The following is a 16,880-nucleotide window of genomic DNA, read 5'->3' as shown; positions in this document are numbered from 1 at the left end:
TGTATGTGTGGAGCTGACAGACCCTGGCATTGCCACCTGCCCCCTTCCAGTGTCCTACCTGAACCTTGCTGCCCATTCCCTCTTTTCCTCTTTATATTAAATATATATATTTATATATTAATGCAGAAAATTCAAGTAAATATGAGAAACATACTTAATTTTAGGGCTGAACAGACTTATCTTCCTTTGGGTTATGTTTTCTCGTTGGCCATTAAGGCAAATAGAATCATCTATTCTGTATTTCATCTATATTTCATCCTTGTGGTTGAAATATAAGGGTAAAATCTGCTCTATTTTCAAGTGCTTGTACATAAAACAGCAGCTTAGGTTCAGTGGGGATACATTTGCCACATGAGAAGGAAATTATCTGGTTGCTCAGTTTTTGGTTCAAAATGTCTGCAAGGGGGAGGTGGGTTCAGACACATACCTGTAATTTCAGGTGATATTCTGATATGTATCCTGTAATTTCAGGGAATGCAGAATTTTTCATGCAATAATTTATTTGACATTAAAAAAAAAGTTCTGTACACTCTTTTAATATTCCAATCTGAATCAAAAAATAGGAAGATTGTAAGAGAATAACTGATAGTTTTCCTATTGTTTCAGGTAGCAATTGGAAAATTGGCTTGAAATCCTTGTGACAGGATGTCTTCTTTAATCAGACATATGTTATTTTTTATGAATAGACATTGTTACTATGACTTTGCTTTTGAATTTAGCAGCTGTGACATATTTATGGTAAAGACTATTAATGTTCCTGCAGCATAAAAGTGGAATGAAACCTGACAAATCTAATTTATTTTTGCAGAAGAGACAAATGAAGCTCTTCAAAATGAAGAAATTGGTCACAAAGATGATGACCAGAATCCAGTTCCTGCTGACAATGTGGTAGGTACCTTCCTTTGCCTCTTGAATTCCTCCTGCTGGGGTTGTCCAATATCAGTGTTTCTCATTAGGTGGAAACTTGAGGGTGCTAAGAGCCCTTCCTGGTTGGGAGCACCAGAACTGTACTAGAAATACTAAAACACAGTAGAAAAAAAAATACTAAAACATTCAGTGGAAATGGAATTACACGTTTTTTCTGTATTCTGCCAATCTGCTCTTCTTCCTCTGGAGGGCCAAGCCCAACTCTTGGGTAGAGCTTGGAAAGTACCAAGTGTAGCAAAACAGAAAGAAGGAGAAAAAAAAACAGAATTAAACCTGGTTTTCTGTAGCTTTCAGCAGGTATCTCTGGTGGTTCATCTGCCTTGGGTGGGTGAGTCAGGTAGGGTGGGAATGTGCTGGATGATCCTTGGGGATCCCTTCCCACTCAGAGTGGTCTGGGATTCTGGGATCCTTCACTCCCATACCCTGGCCAGGGCATTATTCAGGTGTTTCTTGTTTTCCCCCTTGCTGGTTTAACTGAGAGCAGTGAGACAAGGCAGGACAGGCAGAGGGAGGAGTCCTGGCAAATAATGCCATAAATCCCTGTGTTCAGCCAGCCCTCTCTCAGGTTAGAAGAAAGGAGAGGAGACCCCAAGTGAGTGACTTACCTGGAGTTACCTGCAGAATGATCAGGGCATGGCCCAGCTCCCACTGCACTCCTGGGCAGGGCTGAACCCATAGCTCAGAACAGGGAACAACATTTGTGTTCCATTGAGCACCCTGCACCTGAGGGGGGAAGCAACAGGAGAGTCCCTTCCCCCTGGGAGGAGGAGACTTTTCCTTTCCCTTGTTAATTATGATCATGCTTTGGATACACTGAAACCCCACAGGCTGCCTGAACAGATCCAGCTGCCTTTTCCCTCTGTTCTCCCAGGTGTCCTGCTGTGACCTCAGCTAATCCCTCGGAGGTCTGGCTGATGTGTCTCCTGTGGAGATACAGGATCTGAAGTGACAGGCAAAGGGTTTGCAGAGATGATGTCTCAGAGCCTCAGCTCTCCAGTTCCCTGAACCCCAGCACTGTGCAATTTGATGTAATAACGGGAACAAATCCAAGGAATAGTTTCTTCACACTTTGTTCTGAAAACACTGTCACAAAACTTTTTAAAAATGCAGTTAAAATTGGACTAAAATACGTTGGATTTGCATAAGAGATGCAATTTTCCTATTTGAAATTCTAATCTGTTCTTTCCCCTACTATCTTGAAGTGTATGTCTAAGAAAGATAGTGTGAATGTTTGGCACTTATTTAGAGACTCTTTCCTCAAGCTGAGCCTAAAAACAAAAATATTTGAATCACAGTGTTGCCGAGGGTAGGATGGAGCAGCAGATCTCGGGGACATGGAGCCTTTGAAGTGTTGTCACTTCAGCTGGGCTGTCAGACACAGGAAATGTGGTTTATCCTCCCTGCTTTCAGCACACACTTGGGACCTTGGTGGGTCCTGCCAAGGAGAGCCTGGTAACCCCCCTGGAAGGGTTTCTCCTTGGGATCAGAAGGACATTCCTGCTGCCTGGAGTGCAGGCAGTGAGAAGGGACATGGGTGTGCTGCAGGGAAGGAGCCTCCTCTGGAATAACACCTCAGGAACCAACCATGAGCCTGGATTAAACACTATCCTAAAACCATAGTAAAATTGCTTTATTATAGACGGTCTCATAGATGTTCACAACTATCAAACCAATTAAAAATAGTTAAAAAACAATCCCCTCTTCATATACTACCCCTGCTTCCCTCTCAAATATAATGAAATCTGGGCAGTCATCCTTCACAGCTCTGTTGAAAAATGCCATTCTTGTCACTAATTCACATTCACTTTATCTGTTTGATATATACCTTAGATAGGAATAAAAATTAAAATCTCATAGAGGCACTAAAAATGTGTGCATTTTGTGTTTTCTCCTGTTGAAATAACCTTTTAACTGAATTTTCTTACATAAAAAGAAAGAACATTCTTTTCTGTTGGGAGAAAACAGAGCATGCAATTGGTAAATAATGTGAAAGTGATTTTTTTTTAAAATTTGGGATAGGATTGGGATGTATTTCTAAGTTTTAATCAGCGTTAAGCTTGGTCTTCACATTGTGCTTTAGGTGTCTTTAGAAAACCAATATAAAAACCTCCCCACATTTTTGTGAATTAGGTGAAAATATCCATGTTTGTGGATTTGGAACTGTCCTTTGGATCAGCATCCTCTGCTGTTTAGGGCACTTCACTTGCCCTGTGGCCAGAGAAGGCCAAAGGGGAACTCCTTCATTTTTCAGGCACAAAATAGATCAGTACTTGCCCTAATGTCTGGTTTGCTCCAGAGGGATAAACTTCCAGAACCTCCTTCGGAGCAGCGCTGTGAGGGGATATAATGTTCGATTTGCTGCCTAAATCCTGGAGCCAGGGAGCTCCTCCCCTGTACACAGCCCAGTCACCATGGCAGCAGCTCCCTGGGGATTCCTGGATCCCGGCTGAGGTGCAGTGTTGCCACCTAATGGGGCTGCACAGCTCGGGATTCCTCGGAGCCAGCACAGCCCTGCATCCTTTCTGCCACTTGGAGACATGGATGGTTGTCTCCTGTCACCTTCACCCCTCCCTGGCACTCTGGGATGAGGATCCTGGCTTGTTTGTCTTCTCCGGGTGCTGGAATGTTCCAAATGAACCGTTTGCTTCTGTTGCAGAAAATAGAAATTATAGATGATGAGGAGAGTGATATGATCAGTAATTCTGAAGTGGATCAGATGAGTTCTCTCTTGGATTATAAGGTGAGTAACTGGGCTGTGTCAGGCACAGCAGGGCAATCCTCAAGGAGTTCAGGGGAGGAATTCAGCAAAGGCAGCCCCTCTGCTCTTATCCCTGTGTCCACATCCTGCCCTCAGTCCCCTCTCATCCCACCTCCAGCCACACTTTCAATATTTCAACCCCCAGGGAAGCAGGAAAACCCCAATTCCACAGAGCAGTTGCATTGCTGCGGGTGCAGCTCCTGCCATGTGTGCCAAACCAGTTTATGGAGCCTGTAAACCACAACTTCCTTTTTGTGGGACAGTTGTTCCTTGGAATGCTGCAGCACACTTCTGCTGCCAGCTCTGGAAGGGGCATAACAGCTGGGATCCTTAATAAAATGGGGGGTCTGAGGAGAAGTCATTTCCCGGGACATGCCTGGAAGTGGTGACTGTGGGAGGGAGGAAAAGCAGTGGGATCCTGACAGCTGCCTAAGGGTGAAGGGGAGGGGATGTTACTGCTCCACTGAGCTGCCATAATTCCATATTTTATTAAGCATGGCTTTCCCTGTGTAGCTGATTTTTTTCACTTAGAAACCAAGTCTGTTCTCCTGCCAGCAATCAATTACCAAAATAATAAACAGATCACCTCTTCAGAACAAAAATTACTCCTTCCAGCAGCGTTTTCCTGGGAAGGGCAGTGGGGAATGAATGTGGAGAGGGAATGACCTTTTCTTAATGTCACCTCTCACTGCAGTGAGAGGCTTGTTGTGACAGTGCCCTGCAGACCTGAGTTTGTCATTTGACATCACTGATTAATCCAGGAGTTTTCTACCTAAATCTGAATTCTTCTTTGGCTGAGCAAAATCCAGTGCTGAACTGCTGAGTTCCCATCTGAAAGAAACTCAGCTAATTTTTTTATGAAAGCCTCAAAATCACAGCCCAAATATTCCCCTCTCATTCCCAGAGCTGTTATCACCTGAAGCAGTGTGGGGAGCAATGTTCTCGCTCAAAAAATGGGAATTTTCTGGGGGAAAAAAACCCAACAAGACCAGAAAACCTGTAGTGCATCACATAATCTCACCTTTTCCTATCAGCTAAAGCTGAATTACAGCCAGCAAGTGTAAGCAGAAATAGCATATTTTTTCTCCCGGAGGATGCACAGTTGGTGCTGTTATACAGGGCCCCTTTACAAAAATGAGCAGGGACTGATCTTGTAACCTGAATAAACAGTTTGATTTTCATGATCTTTGCGAAGGTAAATAACCACAGAAAATGAATTTTAGCTCTACACTGATCACCAGATTCAGCATTTGGATCTTGCCCACCAATCAGTTGGTAAGTTTGAAGGAGAGGAGATATTTGGAATAAACAGAAGTACTTACCAAATCTGAATTTTTAATTAAGGGATTTGCAGGTATAGGTTGGAAAAATGTCTTTTTAGCCATGACATGCACATTATTGACAGTTCCCCATTTTGTACATCTAGTTTCAATGCCCAGAAATAACTATATGAAGGTTGGAATGAGATGATTTATAAACTCCTTTCCAACCCAAACCATTCTGTGAAATCCCTGTTTATTGTGTGACCCGAGGGACCCTGGGGAGGTTGGTGAGCTGACACTTGATGCTCCATGTCAGACCCAGCTCCACTGATGATGCTGCATTTTAATTTGTGGGAGCTTTGAGGAACTTTCAAGTTATTTTCCCTGGGTTTTGTGTCAAGCTTTCTGCTGCAATAATGGAATTTATTTGCCTCTTCTCACAGTCCCTTTGCCTTTTCAAGATCACTGCTAGGAAGAAACACTTGGACTTTGGTTGTCATTTTCACTAAAAACATCTGGTTTTAACCCAAGTGTGTTTAGGTGTCATTAAAAAGCTGCAGTGGGGGTTATTCCAAAACTTTGTCCTGCCCAGGGCTGGAGTCCCATCCCTGGAGGGATTTACCAGCCCTGTGGATGTGGCACTTGGGGACAGGGGTGGCCTTGGCAGTGCTGGGAGAACAGTTGGACTCAAAAGGTCTCAGGGGGCTTTTCCAACCCAAACAATCCCATGAGCATTCCCAGAACTCCCTGTGATTTCCCCCCCAGAATGAAGAGGTCAGATTCATTGAGAGCCAGCTGGAGAACCACAAGCAGAAGTATTTTGAGCTGCAGACGTTCACTCGGAGTTTGATACTGGCAATTAAATCAGATGATAAAGAACAGCAGCAGGTGAGCCCTGGGGTGGGTTTAATATCAGCTGTTTGTCATTAATATCAGAACATGTTTGTCATCAATATCAGATGTTTGTCATTCTGTGTCCTGTCACTCCCTTGGGTTTATTCCACAGCTCAAATTATGACTGAAAAACCCAATGAAGTTTTTCGCTCTTTATTTAAAAGATATTTGAATTTTGACATAAAGAACAAATACACCTAATACTGTGTTGTCATGGTCTTTCCCTTCCAGGCACTGCTTTCAGACTTACCTCCTGAACTAGAAGAAATGGATTTCAACCACACCTCCCCAGAGCCTGATGATACCTCATTCAGCTTGTCCTCTTTGTCAGAGAAAAATGCCTCAGACAGTTTGTGATTTATTTTTTTTAACTGACAAACCAGAACCCCCCTTGGGACATGCAGGTTTCAGGAGAAGGGCATTTTGCTCTCCAGTGTTTCCTCAGCCCAAAAAAAGCAAGTCCAAGGTGAAGGAGCCTGTCCTGAAGGATGGCTGGGGCACAGCCCAGCTGCAGTTTGCACTGGCAAGGAATTTGCAATGGTGGTTTTGCTAAAGGAAAGAACTGGGTGAGAGAAGGTTTCACTTGTAGCAGTTTGGCCTTGGTTGGGAGAACTCCTGACTCTCCAGAGTAACTCTGGCTCTGTAGCAAAGTCTTTCTGAGCAGGGATTTCTGAGTGGAAAGCAAATCCTTCAGCCTCATGTGCTCACCAGGCCTGTTTATTATATTTTTCCCCATTTTTACTCAGGTAGGTGGACTAAAAATTGGGGTTCCAAATAAAATAACGGGCTTTCTCTGAGTTGTGCTTGAACCCTTTGGAAAACCTGAAATTAAACTAAAGCGTTTTTCGTTCTCTGACTTGAGATTGTTGAATCTTCCATTTTCTGACCAAAATAGCTGAAAAAACCTTGAAAGGCTAACTCAGAAAATTGAATTATCACCAGTAAATTATTAATGTGAAGAAGCAGTGCTAAGTGTTGGAAGAAATGAGATGGAAGTGGGAGCCCTGATACCTGCAGGGCATGACTTCCTGATACAGTAGCAATGGGATTGGATGTTTACATTCTTTAGGGTTTTATGATTGTAGTCACAGTTTTGATTTGTCAAAGCCTGAATGCTGAGGTTCTGCTTATTATTTTAAGTATGGATTGTGTATTTTTCCACAAACTTTGCTCCATTTTACCAAGCCAGTCAGAATTCCAGAGCTGTCATTGCATCCTGAAAGGTTTTCCAGCGTTTGGAACTCCAGGATGATCCTGGGTGATGCTGTAGCTGCCTGCCCATGGCACTGATGCTCTAATTGGAATCTGAATCCCTCAGCAAGAATTTTTCACACAGTCAGGTGGAAAAACTGATCTTTCCATTTTATGCCAAATAACAATTGACTCTGGGGAATCCTTATTCATCCAGGACGGCAAGTAATCCCCTTAATTTCAGTGGGAGGTCCAAGGTGTAGCTCAGAGAATCCAGAGTGTTGGGGAAATAACTCCTTTTTCCCCCCCCCAATATTGCTGTTAACTCAGATTTTAGGGTTTTCTCAGTCTGATCTGTTCTTCTCTAATCACTTTTACAACTCTTTTTGTTTAGTGCCAGTAGTGAGCTCTGTCCTTTAGGGTTTTTTCTGTCTCTCTTGTCCTTGGGCATGAGGAGCTTTTAGCAATACTGTTAAATACCAGCTGCATAAAGGGTAGGGACAGTTTTAAAAGGTGTTTCAAAAACCAGGTTTCACAGTTCTGACCAGTGTATGATTCTATTAGTTCCCACCAGACCTCTGACCACATACTCTGCAGAGCAACCCCAGAATTCCAAACTTCTGGGCCTAGATGTGAGTGGAGGCATTAAAACCGGGAGTGGATCCCAGGAGAGAGGGAAGGCCCCATGTGACCAGGAGGTGAGGGGTGGAATGCCCCATCCTGGCTGGCAGACACGTCCTTGTGGCCTCACCCCCAGGAGGAGCAGAGTTTGCCACACTGTGCAAGTGCCCCCAGTCTAAAATGAAGGTTTGTGAGGAGAGATCACAGTCCTGACCTTCCCATGGAAGACACAGCTCAGCTGGAATTCTGCTGGCTCTGAAAAACTCATTTATAAAGGGTTTTCTATCCCAGGCTGACAATGGTTTCTATTGCTGTCCTCTCCAGACAGGAAATCAGGGCCCCTGACAACGAAGCCTCTTGTTTTCTGTATTCTAGTACTGTCATTTGCCACTGTTGGGACCCTGTTTTCCTGCTGCTTCCACTGAAATTCCCATGACAAAAGGCAGGATACTCTTAATGGGAGTTCTCGATTTCATGGTCAATTAAGTCATCCACCTTTCTGCAAGAAAAGCTCCCACTGATGATTCCTATTTTGCTCTCTTGTTTCTATTCCATCTCCAAACAAATGGAAGGAATGAATTTTGAATGAACTGCTGCAATTATGTCAGTCCCTTTGCTCTAGGAAGCTGGACTCCTCTTGGATGTTCAGCTGAAAGGAACTGCAGTCAACACCCACCCATCCCTGGGGGAATGTTGTTCTTTGGTCCCTTCTCCTGTAGGGAGACACCAAAAACCCAGTGAGGCAGTGGTGCTTCCATAGCTGAGACATCTGACAACTTCACAGGATAGTCAGGAAGGAAGGGTATGAATTATATCCCTGATAACAGAATGCTGTGGAGGAAGATACTGTACAACTCTTTGGCTGGTTTTTTTCACTATGAGTGCATATTTCCAAATTTTTAATGACATTTAAATTGCCATTAGTGGTATTTTAAGTGTTGATGGAAAGCAGTGGGGTGGCTCTGTGGGCCCCGGGCCCAGCAGGATTTGGGGTCTGGTTGTTTCCCCGTCTGTAGGATGATAATGAGAGCCCACATTAAGGGCTAATTTATCATTCCATAGACTTTCCATAACAAATAAAGCTTTTTAGGGTGACAGAAATCAGCCTCATTTCCATTTCAGTGATTTGACTAATTTGAGTAACCTCTCCAGCAGAAGGGCCACGTGTGGCTGTTTTACCACCCTGTGAAATCTCTCATTTCTTTGTCCATGAACAGTGACTTCCCTGGTGTGTTCTTCCCTGGTGCATCCATGGGGACATCAGTGCTGACGTGTGTGTGTCTGGAGCAGCCCAGGTGGGCAGGGGCAGCTCGGAACAGACGCTGAGCAGAGACAAGGCCGGGCTCTCCTCGGGAGCAGAGGCTTTGATGTGACAAGTTTGCTCGTGGTTCAAAACCTGTTTCCTGCAGTTCTGCCTCCTTCCCTTTCCCTGCTGCTGTCACATCTAGAGTCTGACAGGAGTGAGTAATAGTAACTAACAGGTAAATTTGGGGCAGCTTTAAGGTGCCCAAGCAGATGTACATACGAGTGTCAGTTCTCTGCAGTGCTCGATCCTCAAGCTTTAATCTTTCCCAGGATTTCTTTTCATTAAGGCAATAAAAAGTCTGAGATAAGAAGCAGATCCTTGGATTTGCAGCCCTTTGAGTGAGGGAAGGAATGTACTGGTTCTGTCTTCAGCTTAAACTGGGAAGAGCTTTACCAAGTCCATTCTCCAGACAGAGACAGCTGTGTCTGCTGTGCTCATCCAGGTGAACAGAACAAATCCACACCACCATGGGCATCCTGACTGTGGAAATGGGAATTACTGCTGCAAATAGATCCACTCTCCCACTTGGGATCTCTTGCACTACTGTATTCCTGACGTTGAGAACAAACTCCTGCACAGCACTGACCTTCCCTCAGTGCTCCAGGCAGAGCCAGCTGTCAGTCTCAGGGTCCTGGGAGTGTAAGGAAGGGTAACAATGTGGAAGGAAGGACAATAATGTGGAAGGAAGGACAATAATATGGAAGGAAGGACAATAATATGGAAGGAAGGACAATAATATGCATTAAGGGAATACCACAGCATACCTGAAACAGGAAGAATCCATACCTTGTTCCAACCCAAAGCTTGCTGTCCTCCCTCCAGCCCCTGCCCCACTCCCCCAGGCCAGCAGGACCCCCCAGGCTGCTCTGAAGGACTGGCACCACTGGCAGGGCCAAATCCTGCCTTTTCTGCCCCAAATCATCACAAGTGAGTGAGTTGTTTGGTTGTGAGGTTCCTGAGCAAAGCTAGGGGCTGGTCAGTGAGAAAACTCCATCTGGTTCCCACAGAAAACAGGCTGGTTTGTGGTGGATGATTTCCCTACTCCAGTAAATTTTAGCCCATTGGCCAAATGGGAAATCTGAAAAGTTATGAGCAAAATAAAGGATAAGCAATGCTACAAAATTAGTGTTTTCCATGGCACAGTGGGGGTTTAGTCTCAATATTCATTTCTCTGAAAACCAGCAGCTGCTTTGGTCAGAAGACAGATGGGACAGAACCTTGGGTTTGTTGTGGTGGTTCTTTTTCAACAAATGAGCAAACCCTCTTGGATAAAAGAGGTGCTTAAGAATGTTCCTGTAAGGAAAACAGGGCTGTGCTTTGGTTCTGGGAACATTTTCCTGTGTTACTGAAGGAAGTCAGTAATTCTTTTCCAGCTCTGTATTACATTTTACACACACTACCTCTGACACCACCCTTGAACCCACACAGAAAATGTGAACTTAAGCTTTTTTTTTTTAACCTTTTCTAGGCAATAAATTATTTCCAACATGCAACCTTCAGTTCTCTGCTTGGTTTTAGTTGAGTATGAGACATTCACTTGGTTTATTTTAGTGCTGTTTTTCTGTATTTGTCTTAAACACAATTTATGGACAAGAAAATACTGAAGGTGGGATATTAGGGAGAAAAGATCAGCAGATGTTAAGCAAGTGTTCAGCAAAAATGAATCAGTAGCAGGCTAAATGTATATTTAGACCATGTTTGTAGTTAAGTTTCATCTTAAAAGAGTCCTTTTGATCTTCCCCCTCACATATATCTCCCAAAATAGTAGGGGAAGGTTGTCAGGATGGACGAGGGATGGGAGGGGGTGAAGCACAAGGAGGCAGAAATGAAGGGCCTGGGGTTTAGGCAAGAAAATTGAAGTAAACTAGAAAATTTAAACTAAAGCTTCTGCTTTAGCTGCAAATTCTGTGAATTACAGCTCTAAAAGTCGTGGGCAAGTCCACTGAGTTGTGTTGGGGGAAAATTGTCTTCTCCAATGGGAATTTTATCATTTCTGTGGTTATTTCTGGAATTACTGAGTGTATGTGGATACACTGATGCAGAATTTTAATGTGCACAGATATACTGAACTTGATCGTATTAACATCTACAAAGGTATTTTAACTTGAAATATTAATGTGATTCTTCTAAAATATATTTGATTTGCTCTTATTTTTATGTCTTACTATATATGGATGACATAGTTCTGAAAAATTAGTCAAATACATCCATGAAAATATGGTTTATTGTTCATCTCCTTTAAAATCAGTAACTTTTAGGCTTGGAAATTTATGAAAATGCCCATAATAATGACATTTATAAGTGAACTCGGCAAATAAACAAACTGCTGTATTTATGAAGAGATAATGAATCTTCTGCCATGACAATTCCTGCTTTATTTTCACTATAGGTATCAGTTTGATTTTTTTGAAAAAACAACTATTCTGAAAGTTTAAATATTATTGTAAAACTTGGATGTTTTCCTTAGCCTACAAAACAGTTGATGATTTTAAAACTTCTATCATTTCTTTCTGGGCCAATCCCTTAAGCTTTGTGTATTCCTGAGTTTCTCTGTGAAAATCTCTATTTATATTGCATTTTTATGATTTGTATCAGTATGTGTAGCAAAGAAACTACTACAGACCTTCAACTGAAGTACCTCCACTATGGTCCAGGACACCAGATCTGGGTGTTTGAGTGCTGGATGCCCAGAGAAAGGGTCCAGATGTTTGTATTGCTTTGGGTTCTGTGTAAATAAGGGTATTTATAATCTTGGATTCCCAGAGTCATCATGAGAAATGCTTCTTTCCTACTTTAGGAGCCTGCTCAGCTATTTTTATATAAAAACGTTGGTCTTCGCCTTAATTTTTTTTGGTGAAAAGTTGTGCCATAGATATTTTAACTTATCCACAGATAGTTTACAGAGTTTGCTTTGACTTCTCTTTACTTAATTTTTTTTTCCTCCGATTATTTGAATTTGTTTCCTCCTCCAAATGCATCTCAAGGTTGGTTTGCTTTCTTAATTTTATTTTTGGGTTTTTTTCAAGTTTTGGAGGATCCTTTCATCTGCATGCTTTGGTAGGTCGAGTTTTTCCTCTGTAGTTTATTGTTTATAGTTTAGACAAACCTTTTCTTGAACAAAAAGCCTGAAGTAATGCTTGTACAAATGTATTTAGGGTGGCCCAGATGGTCAGAGAAAAGGGCTATTTAGCGTTGGCAAATTTGTCTACCAGACTCAAGGATATTTTTCTACGTCTGTCAAGTTTGGGACTATGGAGAAATGAAATAAAGGTGAACTAACTCCTTTTCCTATATGAACTTCTCTGTTTCTGTTGTTTTTGTGGCCTTGGAAATGTTCAGTTCTGTTCAGAGCAGCAACAATGAAATCCCCATCAGGGCTCGGGGCCATCACGTTCCACTTCCCCAGTTCTTTAGTTTCCACCAGATAAATTAATTAGTTATTTATGAAGAGAGTTTTCAAGATTATAAACAGAATTTTGTGCAGACCTTGGAGCCCTCTGTCCTGGGGACACTGAATTGTTCTCCCTTCCCACGACAGGAATTTGTGTCTGATGAAGCCAATGCACCCCCAGCACTGAGAGATCAGGTGAACCATTATTGCTGAAGGGGTTTGAGCTGTTTTGTTGTTTGTTTTTTTGTTTGTTTGTTTTTTTAAGCTGTTTTAAAGCTAAATATTGGCTCTCTATGCTGCTGTAACCATGAAACCGTTTCTTATCAGTACCTTGAAGATCTGCAGAGCTCAATCCCGCGGCCGCTGCCCTCAGCCACGATCCCTGTGCTTTGACACAGGGATGGAAACTGGGAAAAATTGTGAGTGCCCATGGCTCTTGGCTTTTGGAGCACTTTGGTGCTGAAAATAAGAGCCCAGGTGTCCTGGAGAGCTCCCAGCTCGGCCCCACGGCCGAGGGATGGGATTTAAACTTCATTCAGGACCAGGAATAGTGAAAAAGAGCTGCAAGAGACCCCCCGTGAGAGGGCTTTGGTGCCCGGGTGATGCCCGCGCACAGGCATATCCCGGGATGGTGTGGGACAGGAATACACGAGCCATTCCCTGGTTTTCCAGGCTGCCTTTATTGGCGGAGGCTGGCAGAGGGCAGTGTGGCCGCATCCATCGGGATCCCACCGGCACAGGCTCCCGGGATCTGCCCTTACCCTGCGGCTTTGCACCGACCTGAGGAATAAAACTCCCGATGCTCTGGAATCCCCCCCCAGCTCGGAGCTCCGACCCCATCCCGCTCCTGGATTTCGGCGGCAGAGGGGGAGCCCGGAAAAACAGAGGGAGAAACAGGTGAACGGAGAGGAGTTAAAGCAGTCTGACCCCAAAGATTTATTATCCACAGCTAATGTCCGCGTGCCCCCGAACCGGGATGTTTTGGGAAAGCTCACCCCGAGCGGGGCGGTGGCTGCAGCTCCATTGCCACCTGGTGGCAAAAAACCCCCAGGGATTGGGGAAAAATGCCTTGTAAACTGTCCCCACGCTTCGTGTTTCGGAATGAGCAGCTATTTTTATCTCAATGGAAAATAACCGTAATATTAAAATAGATCTGGCATTTAGTGACGAGGAAGACTGGATGTGCAGCCGTAAGCTGGGAGCGTATTCCAGGTGGGCTTCCTCACAGGGATTTAGGTCTGGGGGCACCAAAGCTGCTCCATGAGATGAGGGGACATGTGACAAGCAGGGACAGCCGGGGTGGCCACTCCATCTCCAGGGTCCTGGTGCAGGGGCTGAGGGAAAAGGCCATGGAGGGAAAATGAAACAGAAAAAAAAAGGTGTTTTCTGGTTATTTATTTGTCCGTGTTGTTTTAGTGGGGAAGGAAGGCAGAGGAAAGGGCAGGAAATTTGAAAATTTTCAGACTTTATCTACTATATTATCTTGCTTTTTGGTTATTTCTCACTGGAAATCTGGAATAATCTTGGACTAGGTAGAATTTTTCGCTAGAAAAAGCTCATTTTATTTTATTTGTTTATTTTTGAAAGAAAAATTCTCCCCAGCCTCAATCTTCCTTTGAGAGTCTCCTCTTTTTTTCTGTGAACTTTTCAATTAATGATCTGTTACCTCTTTCTTGGGAAGGTTTTGGGCGCAGGGGACCCCTCACTGTGGTGAAGGGCAGAGGGAAGGATCGTGTCCCAGTGTCTCCTGCTGTGAAATCCTTCCCCAGCAGCACCTTTTCTCCCTCTGGCTGGTGTTGGGTTTCCAGCTGCTCCCAAAGCTCCCTCCTGAGAAGGACAGAGGGGTGGGAGCAAGGCCAGTGGGGGAAAAGGTAGTGGAGGCTCAGAGGAAAGGGAAGAGACATGGAGCAAAGGAAAGATGAGCAAGGTGGTGAGAGGAGGTGGAGATCAAGGGAGGGGGGAGAAGAACAAAACCATCATGGAAGTGCTTGGAACAGAGGGAAATTGGAAGTGAATGATAAAGAGGTACAACCCCTTCAAGGATGGATGGAAACAGTACCAGGGGAGCAGCAACCACACCAGGAGGGCTCATTTTGGGAAGGTCAAATCCTTGGAATGGCACCTGGGAGCAGACACTCACCTGAGGAAGCTTAATTAGAGTGGGTTTAATGTTCTGTTAACGCTTCTCCTCTGGAACAGTTGCCAAGCCATTGCAACCAAAGCCCCTTAGACCTTGACTCCAATAATAGTAAGTAGATGCCTCACTGTGATCCGAACTATAAACAGATTTTATGAATTCTGCCAGAAATTTAATATTGAATTATTTCTTCATGCCCACATGTCTTTCCTGGTTTGCTTAATTCTGCCAAATATTTAGCTGAGCCATCTCTCCTCTCAGCAACCCACACTCTCCTGGCTACATCAGCCCATTTTTGGACTATTATTTAAAATTTCAGTATTTTCACAGAGCCTGGCCAAAGAACCAAAGCTGTTCTGAGAGGAATGAAACAACTGAAGGTGTTCAGCTCTGGTTTGGGGATCAGGTTGTTCACTCCTCATATGACACCTGCACAGCCAAGCAGAGGGTTTGACCCAACCCACTGATGCTGGCACAGACTCCCTGGTTTAGCCCTTTTTTGGGGAAGAATTCCCCTGTAATGTGCCTTTCACTTCCCTATTGAGCTCAGGGCCATGGGAAGAGGATGGACACATTTTTGCATGTTCAGGAATACGTGGTTTCCTAAGTTTCCTTTCTTTAAAATATTAATTTATCTGTTTTTTCTCATATAAACCTCGAATTCTTGTCTGAAAATGTCATTTATTGTCGCCATTGGAGGCTGTGAGTTCACTCAACACCTGCCATGGTCTATGTCCCCGAACAATGGGTAGAAAATATTGAGGAAAGAAGCTTTGCTCAGAAATCAGCTGAAAACCACCCCAATGTTGTGCAAACATTCCCAGTGAAGAGTGACATCACCTTTGTACATTATGGTTCGTGTTGGTCCCCCCTTTTAAACCAACTTTCAGCTGAAGGAGCCAAGGTGACACATCACACTGACCACTGCCTGCTCTGTCCCCTGATGTGTCCTGCCACGTTCCTCCACCGTGCCCCCAGCCCGGGGACAGGGACAGGGATGGGGACAGGGAGGGCTGGCATCACTGGCTGCTCGCTGCTCCCACGCTCAGGAGATGTGTTGATTCACTCTGTAATTGATTTGGGCAACTCGAGGCAATCGGTTTCCAAGATACCACATCCCTCAGATATTTAAAACCATAACTCTGGCAGTATATTATATTTAAATGTCGATGTATAATGTGTGTGTGTATATATATATATATGTATACACAGATGGGGCTCTGTGTGAATCAGGGCAGGGTGTGTGGCTCGAGCTCTGTGGGGCTGGGCCAGTGGAGGCCCCTCTGGGTCCCCCCAAAATCAATAACCCAGCTCAGCCTCAGAGGTTCTGTCAGCTCTGCTGGGGTTTCAGTGCAACTCCAATAAACAGCCAAGTTACTAAAGAGTGATTTCAGGTTTTCCTTCACAGCCTGGGGCTGGTGATGAGGTCCAGCCAGTTGAGGGACATTTTGGTTGCTGTTCCTGCCATTCCTCACCGTCACCTCCTCACCTCCATGCTGGGATTGTCTCTCGTAGGGATCGCTGCCTTCAGTGGTGAACCTTGTCTTCTTGGATAAAGGAAATTGGAAATTTCCAAAGAAGACAGAGGAAACTCTGCTGTGATCTCCCTCTGGCTTTCCAACAAAAAAACCCCCAACCTGTAAATATTGATTACATTGGGTGAATATTATGAGACTTGGGGCTGCACACACACCTTGTGAGATCGGTTTTCAATGCATGGAAAGAAAACTTGTGTAACATAGAAGAAGCCTTGAAGCAGCAGGAGAGGCAGGAATAATTTAGGAGCTGGATGGGGATAGAGACATGTGGGTCACCCCATCCTGGACTGGCTCTGCTGAGCAGGAACAACAGGAAGTGCCCAAAGAAGCCGAATTTCACTTAAGAATTGGACTTGATGACCCTGGTGAGTCCCTTCCAACTCATGGTATCCTGTGACTCTGTGATTCTGAATTCCCAAATTCCCTTCTTTGGGCTTCTAGAGTAAGAGGAACATACCTAAATCCTGAGGCCTGGTATGAGCTAAACTTGGGCAATGCCTTGTTTTGAGGGCAAGACAAGCTGTAAAATACATTAAGAGCAGAATTGAAACAAAGATTTGGGTTTGTGTCCTACAGGGTTTGTCACCACCATGATCTGGGTTTAAAGTGGGGGTCCAATGTCACACAGGTGGTGATCAGTCACAGGTTGGTCTCGATGATCTCCAGCCTAAAAGATTCTGTGAAATCTTCCTGTCATCCATCCCTCGGGGATGGCAACAGCAGGAGACCACGGAAGGTGAGGGAGCAGGATCACAGCAGCCTGAAACTGCAGCTAATAAAGGTTAAACTGAGAGACAAAGAGTAACCTGAGAGAAAAAGTTAAACTGGGAAAGCAAGGACAAGGCTGTGAGACAG

General features: G+C 44.2%; 1 protein-coding gene across 2 annotated transcripts in view; it reads left to right on the top strand.

Moving 5' to 3' along the window:
* HDX (highly divergent homeobox) overlaps positions 1-12,256 on the top strand; it is a 41,962-nt gene extending 29,706 nt beyond the window's left edge. Inside the window, exons 7-11 of one of the 2 annotated variants that reach the window (XR_003527971.1) lie at positions 809-888; positions 3,584-3,667; positions 5,713-5,835; positions 6,073-6,587; positions 7,597-12,256. Coding sequence is in view for 1 of the 2 variants with exons in the window: in XM_027645351.1 (XP_027501152.1) it covers positions 809-888; positions 3,584-3,667; positions 5,713-5,835; positions 6,073-6,198 (413 nt within the window). In the remaining variant the exon portion in view is untranslated. Of the gene's footprint in view, positions 1-808; positions 889-3,583; positions 3,668-5,712; positions 5,836-6,072 lie in introns of both variants that reach the window. The other variant, XM_027645351.1, reaches the window with a different exon arrangement.
* The last annotated feature ends 4,624 nt before the right edge of the window (positions 12,257-16,880 follow it).

Source organism: Corapipo altera, unplaced genomic scaffold (genome assembly GCF_003945725.1).
Source record: "Corapipo altera isolate COAL_440 unplaced genomic scaffold, ASM394572v1 65, whole genome shotgun sequence".
Lineage (NCBI taxonomy): Eukaryota > Metazoa > Chordata > Aves > Passeriformes > Pipridae > Corapipo > Corapipo altera.
The sequence above is the reverse complement of the archived record's forward strand: the minus strand, read 5'-3'. Positions and strand labels throughout refer to the sequence as shown.